This window comes from Hirundo rustica, chromosome 7 (assembly GCF_015227805.2).
Source record: "Hirundo rustica isolate bHirRus1 chromosome 7, bHirRus1.pri.v3, whole genome shotgun sequence".
Classification (NCBI taxonomy): Eukaryota; Metazoa; Chordata; class Aves; order Passeriformes; family Hirundinidae; genus Hirundo; species Hirundo rustica.
Window position 1 is genome coordinate 33914828 of NC_053456.1, and position 18806 is coordinate 33933633.

At 44.4% G+C, this 18806-nt stretch overlaps 1 protein-coding gene across 1 annotated transcript in view; it reads left to right on the forward strand.

Annotated features, from left to right (window-relative positions):
• CPS1 (carbamoyl-phosphate synthase 1) overlaps positions 1-18806 on the forward strand; it is a 92655-nt gene that overhangs the window by 34569 nt on the left and 39280 nt on the right. The window contains exons 18-22 of the mRNA XM_040069433.2: positions 227-371; positions 651-861; positions 1934-2132; positions 4189-4365; positions 8432-8550. Of these exons, the coding sequence (XP_039925367.1) occupies positions 227-371; positions 651-861; positions 1934-2132; positions 4189-4365; positions 8432-8550 (851 nt within the window). The remainder of the gene's footprint in view (positions 1-226; positions 372-650; positions 862-1933; positions 2133-4188; positions 4366-8431; positions 8551-18806) is intronic.

Genomic DNA, 18806 nt, shown 5'->3' on the forward strand with positions numbered 1-18806 from the left:
TAAAGTAGTCTGGAAGGAAGGAAGGAAGGAATAGAAAGAAATAGGAAGTGCTTGTTATCAGTGTTATGAAGTTTACTTATATTCATCTTTCATTTGGTCTGGGATGTCTGGAGATAAGTCACAGAAGTCTTAAATGCGCAATATGGTCTAATCAGGGGTTTGGTGAGGGTTTTTGGGGGGGTATTGTGGGGGTTTTTGGTGTTTATTTTCCCATACCTATTCCCAGGCATTTGCAGTGACTAACCAAATTCTGGTGGAAAAGTCAGTTGTTGGCTGGAAGGAGATAGAGTACGAAGTGGTGAGGGACGCTGCTGATAACTGTATCGCTGTCTGCAACATGGAAAACATTGATGCTATGGGAGTCCACACAGGTAGGCTGGGGCACAGGGTGGCTCAATGAATTTTTTTATGCAGTACCCTTCCGCCTGGTGTTATTGACACAGCTTTGTGATTGATAAAGTGGGCTAGAAAATGACTGTTCAGGTCCTAAATATAGCCAGATAGGGCGTGAAACAGACTAAACCTACAGCTGTGGTTGTATTTTCCATAAGATTCCCTAGCGTGTCCCCAGCTCAGTGACTCGTGTGGCCACAATTTACTGCTGCCGAGTTGCTTCTCATTTCCCTTCTCTTCTACCTTGTGACAAACAGGAGATTCTGTCGTAGTGGCTCCAAGCCAGACACTCAATAATGAGGAATTTCAGATGCTGAGGGATCGTGCCATCAAAGTTGTCCGACATTTGGGCATTGTGGGAGAATGTAATATCCAGTTTGCTCTGCATCCAACCTCCCTGGAGTACTACATCATTGAGGTTAATGCCAGACTCTCGAGAAGTTCAGCTTTGGCCTCCAAGGCAACAGGGTAAGATTATTTAAAAAAAAAATATGTAAATGTTACAGAACAAACAAATGAATAAACAAAAAGTTGAGGGGAGCAGAACAGAGAGAAGAAGGATTTTGAATCAATGTATTATTTAAATAAGGTGACAGCTACAAGGAGAAAGAGTTCCAGCATCTGCCTTCCATGTAGTTAGAATACAGAGTTGTAGCCCACATTTTCATCAAGGAAGACTGAAGCTGGCTGTTAGAGAGAATTCTGGAGCAGTCAGGTCAGTAAGGTACAGATTTCAGTGTGGGAAGCTTCTAAGAACAGCTCTTGTCAGCATCTGTTAGGTTTGACCCTTGGAGAGTTGGTCCTGCTGGGAGATGGAGGGGGGGTCAGTGAGCCCTCTGGGTCATTCCAGCCTGCTGGTGCTGTTACCACAAATGGAAGAACTCCCAGGAGGCATGTGTGTGGGAGCCTAATCCTTACAAAGCACATCCACTGTATCCATATGTTGGCTGCAAATCATCTCTGGGACCCAGAGGGCACAATTATTAATGAGCTGTCTGTCAGATTGATGCAAATGGCATTGCTAGCTGCCTTTGTTTTGTTGGCTAATCATAAACTAATCAAGATAAGGATGGCCAAAGCAGGCTGTTTAAAAATTGGCTTCTTAATTGCACTTTGCAGATGCTGTTGAGAGGCGCAAATTAATCTCTAATTTGGAGTTCTCAACAACTCTTATGGTTATTTAAAAGCCATAGCAGGCTGGAGATAAGCCATGTTGTTGGACAGTGGGTGTTTGATTGTTTTCTTTTTGGATGACAGACTTGCAGCTAAACATATCTGTTACAGTGGGCCCAGTGTGGATGTGACAGCTACTGAAAGGGGTGGCATGGTGGATAAAAAAGCAAGTCCCAGATCTAGGGAGGCAGCTCTACAGTGTTTTGAGGAAGGAGGCTGGATGGGTCCTGCTGTGCTTGAGCACAGGAGCCTTCCATTGTGTTGAGGAGGGACAATCACCTCACATCAGTTTCATTGGATCCACTCCTGGGATTTGCAGCACAAAGTTCTTTCCACTCTACTGTTCTCTACTTCTCCTCTATGACAGGTATCCACTAGCATTCATTGCTGCCAAAATTGCCTTGGGGATTCCTTTGCCAGAAATCAAAAATGTGGTGACAGGAAAAACCTCTGCTTGCTTTGAGCCCAGCCTCGATTACATCGTGACCAAGATACCCCGCTGGGATCTGGACCGTTTCCAGCACACTTCCAACCGGATTGGGAGCTCCATGAAGAGTGTGGGAGAGGTGAGTGAAAGACTCTTGCCTTCCATTCCACCACTTGGGAAAACCATTTCTCATACTTGGAAACCCTCAGAATATCTATCTCCAAGGATCTAATGAATTTGAGGATATATATTAAGCTCAAATGTCTTTTACCCAGTACTATAATTAATGGAAATTAGTTAGGATTGTGTAATGTTGCATATCAGTGTGGATTCATAAATGGTTTGTCTCCTAAAGGAAGAGATCACTATGGATCACCTGGTGTGGACTTCATTCTTAACACTCACTCCAGGGCTCTCAGAGCCATTTTTTAGTTTGAGGTTCTGTAGTGGTGGTTAATTACAGTATAATTTCACCAGTAGTAGTGTAAGATTTTCAGTGGTGCCCATGAGCCACAGCTTTCAGTTCTTCCCATGTTATTTGTCCTCTGTATTAAAACTATATGCCAGATCTCAGCCTATTTCTTCTCTTGAAATCCAAACACAAATTGTCATCTCACTCTCAGGTTTTGACTTCTTTTAGGTATGAAATCTCTTACATCAGATTTTAAGATGTCTGGACAGTAACAGTATTTTCAGACCATGTTTTAAGAAGGGGAAATGAAGCAAAATTGGTAAATTAATGTCTTAATTAGTTAATTTCATATCAGCTACCATAGCAAAATAATTATTTGTATATTTTTTCAGTTGCCTTTTCAAATAGCTATTTTATTAAATTATTTTGATATCCAAGACGTTCCTAATATCATTGTTGTCATTGAACAAGAAGCCTTCATCAGAACTGGAAAGATTAATTAGAATTTGATCCTCCATTGGCAGTTTTGGCTTGTAATGGTAATGAGGTGGGTTTTTTGTTTTCAGTGAGATGACACTTCCTGACATTAACCTTCTCTACTTAGGGGTTTTGGGACTGTTCTGTAGAACTAAAGTTCCTAAATACAGCTGCACCATCAGCTGTGGAACTTCCTGGCCATACACATTCACAGAAGGAGATGCTGAGTCCTTCCAGTGTTCCTATGTCACAGAAGTGCCTGACCCTGTGTCCCTTTCCAGGCAGGATGCTGGGTAAAGGCAGGACAGAGATACAGGGAGAGTCAGTGCTGTAACAGTGCAGGTGAGCTGAAGTAGGCATGGAGAAGCCCAAGGGATGCAGTTTGCAGCTGCTGGGGGTGCTGAGAAAGAAGGTTAATCTGCAGGACCTGTGGGTAGGAGATGGAGTCTTTGAAGCAAAGAACTTCTTGCTGCTGTGTCTCCATTAGTATGGCACAGTCATCTCCCCAGGCCTGAACTCGAAGCCAGATTGCAGTGCCTACTGCATTTTTATTATTTGAACAGTCTGGCCTGGCCTGGATTTTTCTGAGCTCTCTTGTGCTGGGCAGTGGGCCTGGAGCTGTGAGAAAAGAGAAAGCAATGTTATTCTTTCTGTTGACATTTTTCAGCATTGTGTTTGAGAAGATTTTTATGCTGTTAAGGCCTCACCGCTCTGGAAAATAAAAATGTAAATTTTGAGAAAGGCCTCTGTTACCTCACAGGTTTCTAGACAGAAAGGCTTGTTTTCTTATTAGATAAGGTGTCAAGACTGAAGGAGGGAAACCCCAGTGCTGCTATACCAAGGAGGAATAATCATTTAAGAGAACCCTCACAGGGGAGAGTTACTGTTAACTGTAATTTAAAGGAAGAGGAGCAGATTTCTCCTGAACCTTAAAATTCACACTGCGAGTTTCTATGTCTAACAGGCTGTTAAACAGAAATATTCTTTTATATTACTATACCCATGCTGCTTTATAATGTTTCCCTCTACCAGAGTGCTTCCCTTGAAGCAGTTTACAGAGGAGAGCATCATCCTCTCCCTGTGCTTTACAGACAGGGAGATGGAAACAAAAAGCAGTCACTTGTCCAGAACTGAGATCTAGAAGTGGGGCTCCCGAGGCTCACTCAGCTGCACCTTACAGCCAGCAGGGCTGCCTTAGGGAGGAGTGCAAAGGCTCTGTGTTCTTGTCTTTGTGGCTGTAATTCTCCCCACTCTGTTACCCATGGCACAGCCAGGCTCGCTCATGTGGGTGTGCTCTCCCTTACAGGTCATGGCCATCGGCCGCACCTTTGAAGAGAGCTTCCAAAAGGCCCTGAGGATGTGCCACCCCTCAGCAGATGGCTTTGTTTCACAGCTGCCCATGAATAAAGCCTGGCCAGCCATTGTAGACCTCCAGAAGGAGCTCTCTGAGCCATCCAGCACTCGGATATATGCGATAGCCAAGGTAACAAAAGATAGAAAGCACTTGAACCTTGAATTGGAGCTATGTGATTGGGTCAACTGAGGTGACAAAGGTTGAGTATTCTTCATTCCCTTGCTTTCCTCTGTCAGGCTCACTGGGAGTGCTTTGGAATAGGATTCTTGCTTGTGCTTTCTGCATCTTCCACTCAGGCAATGTGTTTGCCTGTTGGTGGTACAGTCTTAGCCTTACAGTGCTCATTGCATTCAGCATCAGGTACATTCTGGTGTCCTGTTACTTCAGTTTGTACCTGAGTGCTGGTGGACACCTCGATTACTTTCCTCTCCTATGAGATTGTATTTGTCTGCTAAACACTGGCTAGTGTTCAGCCCTGATTTACACTAGTGTAAGTGCCAGTCAAAATTGATCAGTTTTGCAGATTACAGAGAAATAAATTAAGATCCTTTTGAGAACTGTGACAAAGGATGAAAAAGAATGGCAAGCTGCAGTGTGTGAGAGCATTGTCTGCCTGCAATGGTTGCATTGCTATGGGCTTGAAACTAAAAGAACTACATAAGTCTATGTTAAATTTCACAGACAAGAAATCCCCTGTTCTTCAAACCCAGCTTAGCTTCCTGTAGCATCCTTTGACCCCTCTCCTGTCACACTGTTCAAATCACTCCAGCCTTGAAGGCTCTGTGTAACAGGGAGTGTTATTGTAAGGGGACTAGGGTGTGAATTTATCTCTCCCTTCCTCTTCTCAGTGTTTGCCGGCGTATATCATGTGGTAAGTGTGGTACTTTAGAAGGTAGGTGCAGTTTCACATTTTGGTTTTGCTGCAGGTAACGTGTCCATCTGCCCATACCCTCTATGAAGAGGAGGGCACAGCTGTCTTTTACAGCTCCTGCTTACCTGTTGGCTTGATTTTTTTTAAGATTGCAAACCTTCCTGGCAGGGAATGCCCATTTACTCTTTTTTGTGCCCCCGACTTTGTGTGGTGGAGTCTTTAAGCCCTTTGTGCTCATGTATAGATACATCTCGTTACACCTCTGCATGAGTGAGGAGCTGAGCCTGTGCTGTGTTAGTTAAAAGATTTTCACGTAGCTGTTCCTGCTATAAATGGCCTAAAGGAAAATCACAAAGTGTTTTGTAAATGTGTGGCTTGTCCAGCTGTTCTCTCACTTTTCAAGCTGGGGGAGTGCGTGTCCTCATCCTTCAGCAGCTGTGTTTGGTCTTTATTATGGCCTTTTTCTTGTGACTGAGAGAAAAATCTTACTTCTTGAGTCTCTGAATGGTTCAGAGAGATTTTATGAAAGATTAAAATTAGACCCATGTTAACACGGGGGATCTGGGGAGATGTGGGTGAATTTGGGTCCCACTGAACACTGGGTGTTCCCAGCTGCTGGTGTTTTCACTGGGACCTGTTGGAAAAAGCAAGAACAAAACTCTTTAGAGTTGCCTCTGCCCAGCAAGGTGCACTAATTCATCCCCATTAACAACCGAGGCAAGCAGTATAAGGAAGAGGTTCTTCTGGCAGCTGGGGCTGTCTGCATGGAAATCCCTTCCCATCTTGTTGACATGTAAAAGCCAACAGTAAGTCCCCATTAACCATCAGCTCCATTTGAAACAGGATGGACTTGCACTGTATTTTCTGTCTTCTCCCCGCTCCAATCCCACTAGTCAGCCCTCCAAGGCTTTCTACTTTTTCTCTCTCCTTTGCCTGTTGCATGATGACAACAGCAACTGTTCAGGTGCAAGGAAAGGGAGTTCAGCTGCCATTCAGAGCTGTTGCTGCTGTAGTGGGGCTCCCTGTTGTCATGTAAAGGAAGGCACAGGAGAGAGGCTGACATAGAGGAGACTTGTTCCTTGGCTAGAGTGGGAGTGCTGCAAGGATGGAACAGCCTGACAAGCAGGGATGCTCGAGCTGTGTCAGGTGTTTTTTGCTCCTCTTAAGCTTGTATACAAGTGGCCTCAGAAGGCTTAGGCTGTGGAGCATGCTTTGTTTCACACTAAGGCCTGGGTCTCCTCGCTGTTCACACTGCAGATGTGCACTTTGCACTTGTGTTGATGTCCATAGGAAGCTAAATACCTTCTTTGGTGAGGAGCCAGCATGGAACTGAAGGAATGAGAGTGCTGGCCCTAGCGAAAACAAGGCAGCTGAGCTGCCCTCCCTTGCTTGGCCTGGAGGCCAGGCTTGCTCCATGGCTCTTGGTGTGAAGGCAATCCTGTAAACCCCCTGGCTGCACAGTGTGGGCCAGTCCCTAATGGATGGGATGCTCTTGAAGTTGAGCAGAGCTCAAAAATCACACTGTCTTGCTGTGTCTTTCTCCTCCTAATTACATGGTGTATTTTGGCTGTGCTCCTTCATATAAGTTTAAAGAGAGGAAAGCCATTGGAGTTCAGGGCCTCCCTGATGAAATTCTATGTGATTGCCTGGAAACTTGATTTACCCCTGGAGTGTGGTGATGGGGAGCAAGAAATGTCTGCAAACTCATTCTTCTCTCCCAGTCTCCAGATTTATGCATCAGGGATGAAGATGGTTGATTTTCTCTGCCCCTCCTCTGATGAATAAGTGGAAGGAATACATTTTTTTCAGTTTCCTTTGAAGATCCTAGCACTTTATTTAAAAAGTGTCCTAACCAGTTTAAGAGCATGTGGTCATGCTATCTGTGTGTGTGTCTGTGTGGCTCAGGGACCATTGACTGAGAATTGGAGATCCTGAAGATGTGCAAGCCTGCATGTGTTTTGTAAAAATAGATGGACAGAAAAAATGACCTGCTCACATCCCACTGATGTGGGATTTTCATCACTGCTTATGAGCACACAGGATATTCCAGTGAGCAGTTGTGACCTCTCAGAATGAGAGGATAATTGCAAGAGGGAGATACAGGCAAAAACTGCCTGGGAATTCTTTAGAAAGGGCAGAAGGTGATGTCAGTGTTTTGCAGAGAGCTCTGGCCATCCCTTGTCCATGTGGGTGGTGCCTCCCTGAAGTGAGCCGTTTCTCTCAGCTGGCAGGTCTCCCCATTGCTGAAGCACATGGAGATGAGACCAACATTGTGCAAAAGTTTCATAACTCGGGGCAGTAATGCTGGGGGGCAGTGGACCAAGCTCATTCCTGGATTAATTCTGGAATTTTCTTCAATGGCATTGCTCTGGCTTTGTTCCAGGGATGCTGCCCTGCAAGAAAACAATTAAGCATGGTAAGAAATTAATGAGCCTGATTACTTTAGCTCAGCAAAGATACTGTGCTGGCATTATCATTATGGTTGATTATAGTTGCTTTGTCAGGAGAGTTGTAACTGTATACCACTGATGAGACCCAAGAAATTGCACTGATAGAAAATACATCATACTGAGGGCTCTCTGAGGTGCTGGGGTTTTTTTTAAATATTAACCTCTTATGAATAATACCTCTGTGGGGTTCCTTTTTATCCCATGGCTGTAAAGAATTGATTTAAAAAACCCCATCAATAACCCCAGCAAGAAAGAAGGGAAATTTGGATGGTCTTGACATTATCTTGAGGTAGAGTGAGAGAAGCTAGAGGTAATGCAAAGCCACGTGCTTTGATTTAGCCCTGTATTTCAAGGGTATATCAAGATTTATGCTCCAAAGCAAAACATTCCTTCACAGCTGAGAATCCAGAGCTTCCTGGTTTTTTTGCAGCTAGGAGGGTTGGCAGTGGGCCTGAGATTTAGGCCTGAGTGGTAAGAGTTGCAGATGGGGAGGATTGGTCACTGAAGCCTGAATGTGGCTCCCTGTAGTTAGCTGAGCATCTTCTCAGTGGCCATCCAACCTAGTTGCCATCAGCTTGTCTGGCTGCTGGCTCTGTGAAAAACAAATTGCCTCTCTCACTGAAACAGAAGCCAGCTTTTGGAAGCAGAGCACAGGGAAAAGTGGCTGCTGCCTCCGTGCACTCCTCCTGGGGCACAGTTTCTGTTGCTGCAGGAGGTGGGGACAGGAGGTAGATGAACATTTGATTTGTACTGCTCGATCTACAAAACTTCTTTTCTTTATGATATATACCTGCTGCTACCTGTTTACAGACTGGATCTAGATTTGTGCAGCATGTGTTAAAGGGGCTCTTTGGTGCTGTCCTGTTTTTGGCAGGCCTTGGATAACAGAGTCCCCGTGGATGTCATTCACAAACTCACAGCCATTGACAAGTGGTTCCTGTATAAGATGCGCAGCATAGCCAACATGGAGAAGATCCTAAAGAAAGAGAACAGGTAAAAAAGCCTTGTCCTAGGACACAGCAATTCTTCTGGGAATCCTGCTCGGAAACTTATGGTAAGCACAGGTGCTGTCAATGCTGAGAAGTTTATCCAAGTGCTTGGAATAAACAGCGTTGTCTTAAAACCCAGTTCACTGTCTCAGTCTGCAAAAACTTTTGAGCACACTCTTTTTGGTAAAATAACTCCTTGGATTATGGAAGTTATGGTTTATTTTGGAAAATCTTCACTGTCTCTGAGACTAAGACTGGGAATGGGGATGGCCTACAATGAGTAACTCATGTACCAAGGACAGAGTTAGCTTTCAAACTCAGCACTGGGCTTGTCCTGACTTACTGCACCTGAGGGTCACATACACTGCATTTTATTTCCTGCCTGGACTATTGATTTTTAAGCTTTTCTGCTTTCCTGTGATCATGCTGTATGTGTGAGTATTGCTTTTGTACCACACTTCCCAACATCTGTGGTTCCAGACATATTTAAATATAAATCTTCTTCCTTCAAGAAAAATGACCATATAAAAGCTGACAGGAAAGATAGCAATCAATTAAAGGAATGGGCTGTATTTCAGTACAGAAATACAGAAATCTTGCTGACTTGAGCTTTCCCTTCATGTTTTACGAGGCTGGGAGAGCCTCTTCGCTGAGTTATTGGCCGAGTGTCGTTAGCCTCTCTGCCTCTGGTCCCCGTTGTGGCCACACATGTCACCACACGATGGCACTGGGAGCGCAGCGGAAGCAGCCGGCTCTGAGCCTCTCCTCGGTTCCCCTGCCTCATCTCTGCCTTTTGACCAGCTGAGCGCTTTTAATTGAGCCGCTCTTGCTCTCTTTGCACCCGCAACGACCGGGATCTGGAGCTAAACAAAAATTAATGTGGAGAGAGACGTGGAAGAGAAGGAGTAGCTCGATTATTCGCAGAAATCTGTTGTTTGGCCGCAGAAGTTTTAGTCCTCTAACATCTATGTCACATTGCATTTGTATCTGGCCTCTTCAACATGTATGTGCAGCTCCTGAGGAAAAAACCCCAACATACGCAGAATCGGTTTGAGCTTGTCACTGTTGGAGTGGCATGCTCTGGAATGATGCCCCAGAGGCTGGCTGCATCCTCAGCTGGTATAAATCCAGCATCACTCTACAGAAGGTAATCTTCCTGAAGCCTCCTATACCCCTGAGGCTGCTTTCGCTCTCTCTGCAATGGCTGGCAGGTGATTATACGACCAGTGATCAGTAGCTGCTCCCACCCTACACAGTTTTTCATCCTTGTGGTGCCCAGGCAGCAGAGAGCCCTCACACAGTATCCAGCCTTGCATTTTTATCAGACACAAGCAAGGTTGTGTCCCTTGGAAGTGGTTACTTGCAATTCAAATCAGACTGTGGATGGTATAATAGAATCACAGAATGCCTTGGGTTGGAAGGGTCCTTAAAGATCATCTAGTAGTAAAGTTCTAACCCCCTGCCATGGGCGGGGACACCTTCCACTGTCAAAGGTTGCTCCAAGCCCTGTCCTGGTCTTGGACAATTCCAGGGATCCAGGGGCAGCCACAGCTTCTCTGGGCAACCTGTGCCAGGGCCTCACCCCCTTCACAGGGAAGAACTTTCTCTTAATAGCTTATCTAAATCTTCTCTCTGTCAGTGTGAACCTGTTCCGCCTCATCCTGCTGATGCCTTTCTGCTGGTACTAAAATCCTGAGCCAGACACAGATAGGGTGATAAAAAGGGGTTACCTTTATAAGGATCCTTATGTGCACAATTCACCAGGTGGAAAATGCCAAAGATGTACACGTAGCATACACATATTTATACACAATAACATGTTACACACAGTAACATGTTACTGTTTATAAAAATTGTGTATAAAGCCACAATTTTTATATGTTTAGCAAATTGGCATGTCTGACCAGAATCCCCAGTTAGAGACATAAGTAGTGAGATTATTCCCCCCTGGTTCAACCCTCTCTGAATTCCCTCTCTTTTAGATAGGAACTAAACTTTGTTTATGAAGATGTGTCTCAGAGAGCCAGTTTCAACTGTGGCTTTGCAGAGAATCTAACCTTGGACCCACAGCTTGGAGTTGTTGGGGATTTTATTTTGTCTTTCTGTCTACTGGAGGAGGTAAAATGCTAGCTACAAATACTATGATAGGCTACGGTGCTACAAATATATGTTTAAAGAATATAGAAAATAAATTTTAAAAAAAAATGCAAAGATCAATTCAGCATCACAGTCACTCCAATGCTCTTTAAAATAGTCTCTCTTCATCTTTCTTGTCGTCTCCCTTCAGGTGTTGGAAGGCTGCAGTTCGGTCACCCCAAAGCTGAACATACAAATTATCTTAACCTCATTCACTTACCAGTGCAGATTTTCATTCCACTCTCAGTGCAGATTTTCACTCCACTAAAATGCTCACACTTTTGCAAGAAATCTGTCTTACCTTCCAGCCTGCTCTGGAGGGAGGGTATGGACTGTCCAGCAGCATTGCACTGAAGGCACGAAGGCAAAGAGCCAGGGAAAAACACTTGGGACTTGAACTAGGAGGCTAGTCCAGCGAGCCACGTCAGGAAATGCATCTCTGCCACAGCCAAGGAAAAGCTAATTGAGTGATGCAGATGAGACTTGGCACACATGTGCTCTTCCTGCAGCCAGCTGTTTCCAGTCCCCAGCGTGCCTGGCGTGAGTTCTACCTGTGCGACAGGATAATTTCTGATGGAAAAGAATGAGAGGTGATGCCATCGCTGCTTTCAATCTTTCTCTTGTTAGAGTCAGTTACCAGAACAAGAAGTAGTTGCTGTGTTCCTGGGCACTGTTGCTGCTTACAGGCTGTTTGGATGGATCCACCCCTTCCTTTCTGTGTCTGTGTCGGTTTGGGGGTTCTTTGCAGTGAGGTTTTGGATGCAGCTGGAGTAACAAAAGACTTGATTTGGGCCCTGCAGAGCTAGTGTAGAGACTGGTAACCGGGAGATGGTCTCTGCCAACAGGAAACGAAGGGCTCGAACAAGTGGGTGTGGCAGACAGATGGGGAAGGGGGATCAGAGGCAGGTGGAGGCCTTTGAGAGCAGTTCAGGAAGCAGCTCTCACACACCACATGCTGCCTTGCATCCTTGCAGTGTGCAGCGATTCAGAGGCGAGCACTGATACATGCAACGGATCTGCTTACATGTGTGAAAGGCTGTGTCGCATAATGCAATGCTGAAAGAAAAACTGTCAGAGCTGTGAATGTTTGTGCATTCTCTCTGGTGTAGAGGCAAGGACAGCCATTTGCAGAGTCAGTAGGGAGTGGGAAAAGCACCCTCTGCCCCATTTACCTTTGTCCCATTGAATATTTTTCTGAAGAAGATTGGGCTTCGTGCTGGGTGGGACTGTATAGCTTTGTCATGCTGCAGCAGTGGTTCCATTTGACTCTGCCTTTGGGCCCTCTAGGATGGAGAAGTTGTTTCAGAGATGTGATGTGGCTGCAGGAGAGCAAATGGCCTGAGTTGAATTGGGAAAAGAAAGCCATTTTGAGATTACTTGTGAGAATAACAAGTAATATCACAGACATGTCAAACATGTGCCTCTGCTGTTTCTCCTGTGACCTCACATATTTTTTATTTTGAAAACTTACATTTGAGAGGGTTTTCATTGTTGTCTGACCAATTACCTTTTTACCTGGAGTGTAATTTTAACCTTCCCCACCATGCACATGCACATAAACAAATAAAACCACTTGTGCATGCTCACATGGATAGAGCAAGCACAATCCCATGCTGTCAGTCCATGAATAAGTGATGGTGTATGAAGCAGTGGCAGTGCAATAGGATGTGCTGTTATCTGGGAATTATTTTCCCTTGATTTGGCCTCACCAGTCCCGTGAGGGAAAATGGGAAGAAGGGCCTGGAAAGACCCTGCTGGCGTTTCATCACACTGAGAGCTCATGAAGGAGGAGGAAGTTTGGACAGACCATGTCCAACTGTCTGAGGGAACAGGCAGTGAGATGTCCCTTTTAGGCTTGGCTATGGACCCAGTCCTGAGCAAGTCAGATTTGAAGCAGGGTCCAGTGATGCCAAGCATCCCCAGGAAAACAGCTGAAACTCAGGCTTAGAAGTAACATCTAAGGCATACTTGACTAGGCCTAGGTGCAAGGGAATTTTGGAATTTACCTCTATTCTTTGTTTGCAGTGAAGATATTTTTGCATGTAGCCATGATTATTTTTATTTGTTCCTGATTTTGGGATCCCTGAAAACAGTGGCTGTATGCAAGGACAATGTACAACAAACATGATTAAACAGAGATAAAGAGGTAGGCAGCTATGGTGAAATCATCACTTAGGCCCAAGTGATTTGGGGACGAAAACCTTGTTGAAAATCAATAGGATTTGTGTTCCTAAGTCACTTAGGTATCTCTGCAGCAATGGAACCTGCAGTTGATTGTATTTGCCATTACTTGGGAGCTCATAGGGGTGGGGGAAAAGTCGAGGTGGTGGGGTAAGGTTCACTGCTGGAGAAAATCTGAGTAAAACCCAGGAGAGACATGTTGCAGCAGACAGAAGTATGGGTATATTGCTTAAAGAGGGACATTTCAATGTTGATTAAAGGCTGTAAAATAGAATTCAGTTGAGGAAAGAGGAGCATAATAAACCACCATTGTGAAAAGCAGAGCACAGATATGGTGAGCTTACCCAGAGTCTCAAAGACAATCTGGCAGTGACTTGAACTCTGTCACCTGAAATCTAAACTCTTCAAATTAACCTTAATGGAAACAGCAGATCGTCTTTTTGGCAGATACTGAACTAGCCAACCTGCTAACAGTGGGAAATGATGGCACCAATCATATTCTGATAATTTTATACTTTGGAGCTTTTGAAGGAAAGTATGTCCTTGCTCTGTGGGTGTTGTGAGAAAACACCTCCTGGCTTGTTGTGTGCTTGAGAGGAGCAAGAGCAGTCCTGACTCTCACTCTTGCCATTCCCAAAGAGACCTGGGTTAACAAAGGGGAAAGACAAAAGTGGGACGGTGCAGACCCACTTCAGCCCAGCATTTGTAGCTGGGTGCTCTGCTCAGTTGCCCATGGGAGAAGTTTTTTATCACAGAGGCCTTTGGGAGCCCGTGTCCCTGGGTACCTGACAGTTTTCTTGCAAAAGTGTGAGCAATTATAGCGGAGTGAAAATCTGCACTGAGAGTGGAATGAAAATCTGCACTGGTAAGTGAATGAGGTTAAGATAATTTGTATGTTCAGCTTTGGGGTGACTGAACTGCAGCCTTCCAACACCTGAAGGGAGACGACAAGAAAGATGAAGAGAGACTGTTTTAAAGAGCATTGGAGTGACTGTGATGCTGAATTGATCTTTGCATTTTTTTTTTAAATTTATTTTCTATATTCTTTAAACATATATTTGTAGCACCGTAGCCTATCATAGTATTTGTAGCTAGCATTTTACCTCCTCCAGTAGACAGAAAGACAAAATAAAATCCCCAACAACTCCAAGCTGTGGGTCCAAGGTTAGATTCTCTGCAAAGCCACAGTTGAAACTGGCTCTCTGAGACACATCTTCATAAACAAAGTTTAGTTCCTATCTAAAAGAGAGGGAATTCAGAGAGGGTTGAACCAGGGGGGAATAATCTCACTACTTATGTCTCTAACTGGGGATTCTGGTCAGACATGCCAATTTGCTAAACATATAAAAATTGTATGCACATTATGATTGTGTATCTTTGGCATTTTGTGCTTTCAAGGCTGTTTGTTGGGAGCATGACTGTGGTGGAGTAGGCACAGAAATACAAGTGCTGGAATGAAAACCTGGCACCAGCAGGTGAGCTGGGAAGCACTGCAGGGAGAGAAACTCAGGCGATCAACAACCTGTGCACTTTGACAGGGCCTGCTGCACCCCCACTTTTCTCAGCAGCAGTTTCTGCTGCCCCCTGTGTTTTTGGGACAGGTCAGAATGTGTCACCCATGTCTTGAGGGCATCAAGCAGACCAGGTCCAGTGATGGTAACGGAGGCTGAGCTGATTTATGCTCTTCGAGGAGTTATCACTGACATATTTGTAGTGCTCCTGTCTGGCTAACTGGAAAGATTTCTTTTGTCTTCTTTGTGAACTGTAGGGCATGAAAGGCTTGGGAACAAGTCTGGAATGCAGTACATGAGAAGAATAAAATACAAGCAGCTATTCAGCACTGCTGTTTGTGCTTTGTGTGGATCTAACATAAGATGTTTTCTGTTTGCCTTGTAGAGCCACTGGTAATAATTTCCCAGCTGTATTTTCTTTAAAAGCATCTGTACATATGTGAAAATGCAGTACATATGCTTTCCTTGATGCAGCGGATATAGAGGCATTGCCTTTAAAAGCCATTGGGAAGTCTCTGTAACCAGTGTGTGCAATGCTAGCGGCAGGGCAGTCTGGACCATGGCATCCCAGCGAAGACCTCAAAGCCCTCTTTTACCAGGGGTAGAAAACAGGCTTTCAGGAAACATCCACAACCCATTTCTTGGCTGTCTTTTGGTGTGAGCTGCTGCTTTAGCTCACCGAATCTTGTGAGTGAGTCATTCAGGTCTTAGGGCACAGTGTGAGGTTCCTGTTACTTAAATCAAGATGTCCACAATGAGATTTATTAGCCCAGGGACCAGAATGTTATAGGTGCAGAAAGCTGGAGTGACAATTGTTCTGTGAGTGAGCTGTTGGTTTACAGCTCCTGCTTCCTTAAACGCTCCTTTGACAGCTTTTTGTCAGTCATCTCATGAGTGTCTTAGGAGGGGAAAACTGGTAACAATCTGTCTCCTAGAGAAGAGGAGCAGGGAGAGAATTTATACCATGATCTCATTATTTTAATTGTAGCATGTTCAAAACTTTGTAAAACATCAGAAGTAATCAAGGAAACCACTAGGTGCCTTGAAGCAGAGCAGGACAGTGAGGAAACGAGAAAGAATATGCTTTTGCACATAATTCAGCCTGAAATTCAGCAGGTTTTTGAAACCCTGCAGGCCTATGACTACTGAGACAGGAAGAGCTCTCCCAGGACTGGATAATGCATTTTGCTTCCAGCATTTCTTACGTTTGGCCCACTTTGCTTGCCATAGTGAAACTGGGCTTAAAGTTTAGTCTGGGCTTAAATCACTTCAGACTTGGGAGGAGACCCATGGGCTGAGGCAGAATGTGTTCACCTTTGCAGCTCCACTGTGCATATCCAAGCCCCATTTGTAGCTTCTGAGGTGAGGCAGAGGTGACAGTGCATGTGAACTGGGACATGCAGTACCTGTGTCCCAAATGCTCCCAGCTCAGGCTGCAGCTCTCAGTTCACAAAATATTCCTGATCGTTTTGATCAAGAGCCATTTACATGTGCCTAAGTAATGTGTGGATAGGCATAAAGTTAACAATGTACCTAAAAGGAAGCAGAGCCTGATTTGAGAGACAAGAAAAAGAGTGTTTCTTCTGCTGGCATCTTTTTTGGTGGATCAGATGAAAGCTGGTCAAGTAGAAGGGAGGGCTCTGCTGAAGTGAGCAGGGTCTCCTGATAATTTCAATGCTGTCAGCGGTCCTCTAGTCAGTTAATAGATTTCTCCAGGTTCTCTGTGCCAGGTGAAAATTTCCTCATTAAGCAGAATTTATTCCATTTTCTCTTATCATTTATTATCGAAGTGAGTGGATGGAGTTCCAAAGATGACAGGGTATAATTTTAAATGAAAAGCAACTACAAATTAACACTGGGAACTGAAACAGAGTCACGAGCAAGGTTGGGGAGAGGCTTGTTTTGTTTATAAGCTGCAAAATGAGCAGGGGATTTCAGCTTTCTGAGGAGGTGAACAACCATTTAATAGTCATGGCCATGTGCAAAAGTCTAATTGTCTGAGTTTGAAGCTCCAAAACTCCTGACTTTCATTTTGCAAAGGCAAATGTTAGGAAGAGGAGCATTATAGAAGTCTGAAATCATGGTTGCTTAGTCTTTCCTTGTTTCAGAATTGATTCTAAGCCAGTGAGGGGGTTTAATCTTTGGAAGACTTTTTGCTCTGTGTAGGAAAAGTAAGTGATGCTCCAGGGAAAAGTGGGAGGCAGTGATGTAAGACTGGGTCATGTGATTTTGTGTATCCAGGACTAAGAATTTTTGTCTTGTCTTTTTGTGTTGGATTTCTGGTGAGCTTGAAGGGTTATTTGCTCTCAAATATTCAAAGAGATCAGCCTGATTCCGTTCTTGCTGGCTTTAGTGTCTCTAGCTTGTCTAAAGGGCTGTCTCTGAGCAAAGGCAGTGAGAATTGCCCCTTAAAAATTGTCACCTCTTAACCTCTGCTTGTCTGTTTGGCTGTCTGCGAAATAAGCATCACCCTACCGTACTGTTTGCATGTTTCTTTATATTATTTCCATGAAAGTGGAGACATAAATGCTAGAATTTACCATGATTAGTAATTGGAAGTTATTCAGTTCTGAAAATGTGTGTCCAGTACATGTAGAGAGACAGCCTGATTTCCACACAGTGCTGAGGATTTGCAATTCTCTGATTCAGTTCCCATTAAGCATAGTGGACCAATTCTACTGGTTTCTTCTATTGTGCTTTAGGAGTAACAGAGGAAAAAATGCATGGAAAAAATGCATGGTTCCATTTCCCCCCTAGGGACTTGTCTTTTCTGTGTTGCATGCTGGTTTTCCTGTAAAAAACTAGTTACCTTTCTGCATGGATTAGTGAGTGGCCTAACCTAATTTAAGCTGCTAACCCAAGGCAAATGAATCATGGTGCAAAATAATCACTGCTTTTGTTCTACCCTCCCAGCTGGGAGGGAGGGTGACAGTGAATGATATTGTTATAATGAGATACAAGAAATGGAATGAAAACAAGCTGCAAATGAAGGCAATTTGCTGTCTCTGACAGTAATCAAAAGACAGCCAGCTATGTGTGTTCCTGAGGCAGAAGGGAGGGAGGGCAAGGGAGTAAACTGAAAGAAGCTCATTTTCTTGGGGTCATCAGGTCTGCTCACTCATCCTGAGGAGGCTGAGTCCTCAATAGCCGGTGACTGCTAGCATCAGTTTTGACAGAGAATTGGTGGAGTTTGCTGTATTTGCTTCTGTAGAACACACATCCATGCCTTCAGTTCTGGTGTTCATGGTTTGTGTAAGAGGTCCTGCCTCTGAGCTGAGATCAGGAAGCAGGATGGGCTGAAGAGAAGCAGAGGAGTTTCTGCTGGAGGTATTGGAGCATGGAAACCAAGAGTTCTAATACAGTGTGGTGCCACAAAGTGGGCCTTACTTTGGGAAATCCAAAACTTGGGTAGCTCAACCTGATGGATTAGGCAGGACTTTCTCACCGAATCATAGAATGGTTTTGGTTGAAAGAGATCTTAAAGCTCATCTCTTTTCACCCTCTGCCAGGGGCAGGGACAGTTTCCACCTGCCCAGGTTACTCTGAACCCTGTCTATCCTGGACTTGAACACTTGGATGTGGCAGCCACAGTTTCCCTTCTGACACTAACGAAGAGGGGGCTTTGCTGGAGTGAGAAGGGTGATGTGGTGCAGGTTATAGAGAACAGGCTGTTTGTGGGGCCAGGCTGGGACATGGAGCAGAGGAGAGGAGTTACTCTGAGTGTTTCTTTGCTGCAAGTTCTCACCAGCTTTCCCTTTCTCCTGTGCTGTTGCAGGAGGGTGGAGGGCTCTCTTTGCATACTCCAGGGCAAGGAGGGAGGTGGCACTGGGAAATTCATAGGGCAAATCCTTGCTATCTAGGGATCTGAACCCAAGAGTTTCTGGTTCCCAGTTCTGCTCTCAAAAGAGCTGGTTTAACACTTGTGTGACTCCCGTGTTTCACACTAGGCTGACTTTACTAAGGGCAGCAGAGCTGCTCTGTGCCTAAGCCAGAGTGGAAAATCCAATGATTCTTTCATGTTTCAGCTTCCTGACACATCCCAATAAAATGGTCTTACCCCTCTTCTCCCATGCAAATAAAATATTAGTATTTATTTTAAAATACCATCAAGCAAAGGACATAATTCAAAAAACTCTGATTTAGGAAAATTGCTTGTTTGTTAATAATTCCCTTTCCCTTATTCAGAGCTTGCTTGCTCATAAAATATTGATTTATTGGGCAGGTAAGATATACTCTTGGCAATGAAGATGTAAAGCAGAAGTGCTGATAAAAATACAGGCTTTTTTATGTTTTTGCAAAAGCTAAGCTTAGAAAAGGTAGCTTAGAAAACTATAAGACTGGAGTCAAAACAAAGTGGGATGACGAGTAGGAGAGAAAATGAATGAAGTAGAATGAATGAAGAGGGAATGCCGAAGATGAAAAAAATGAAGAG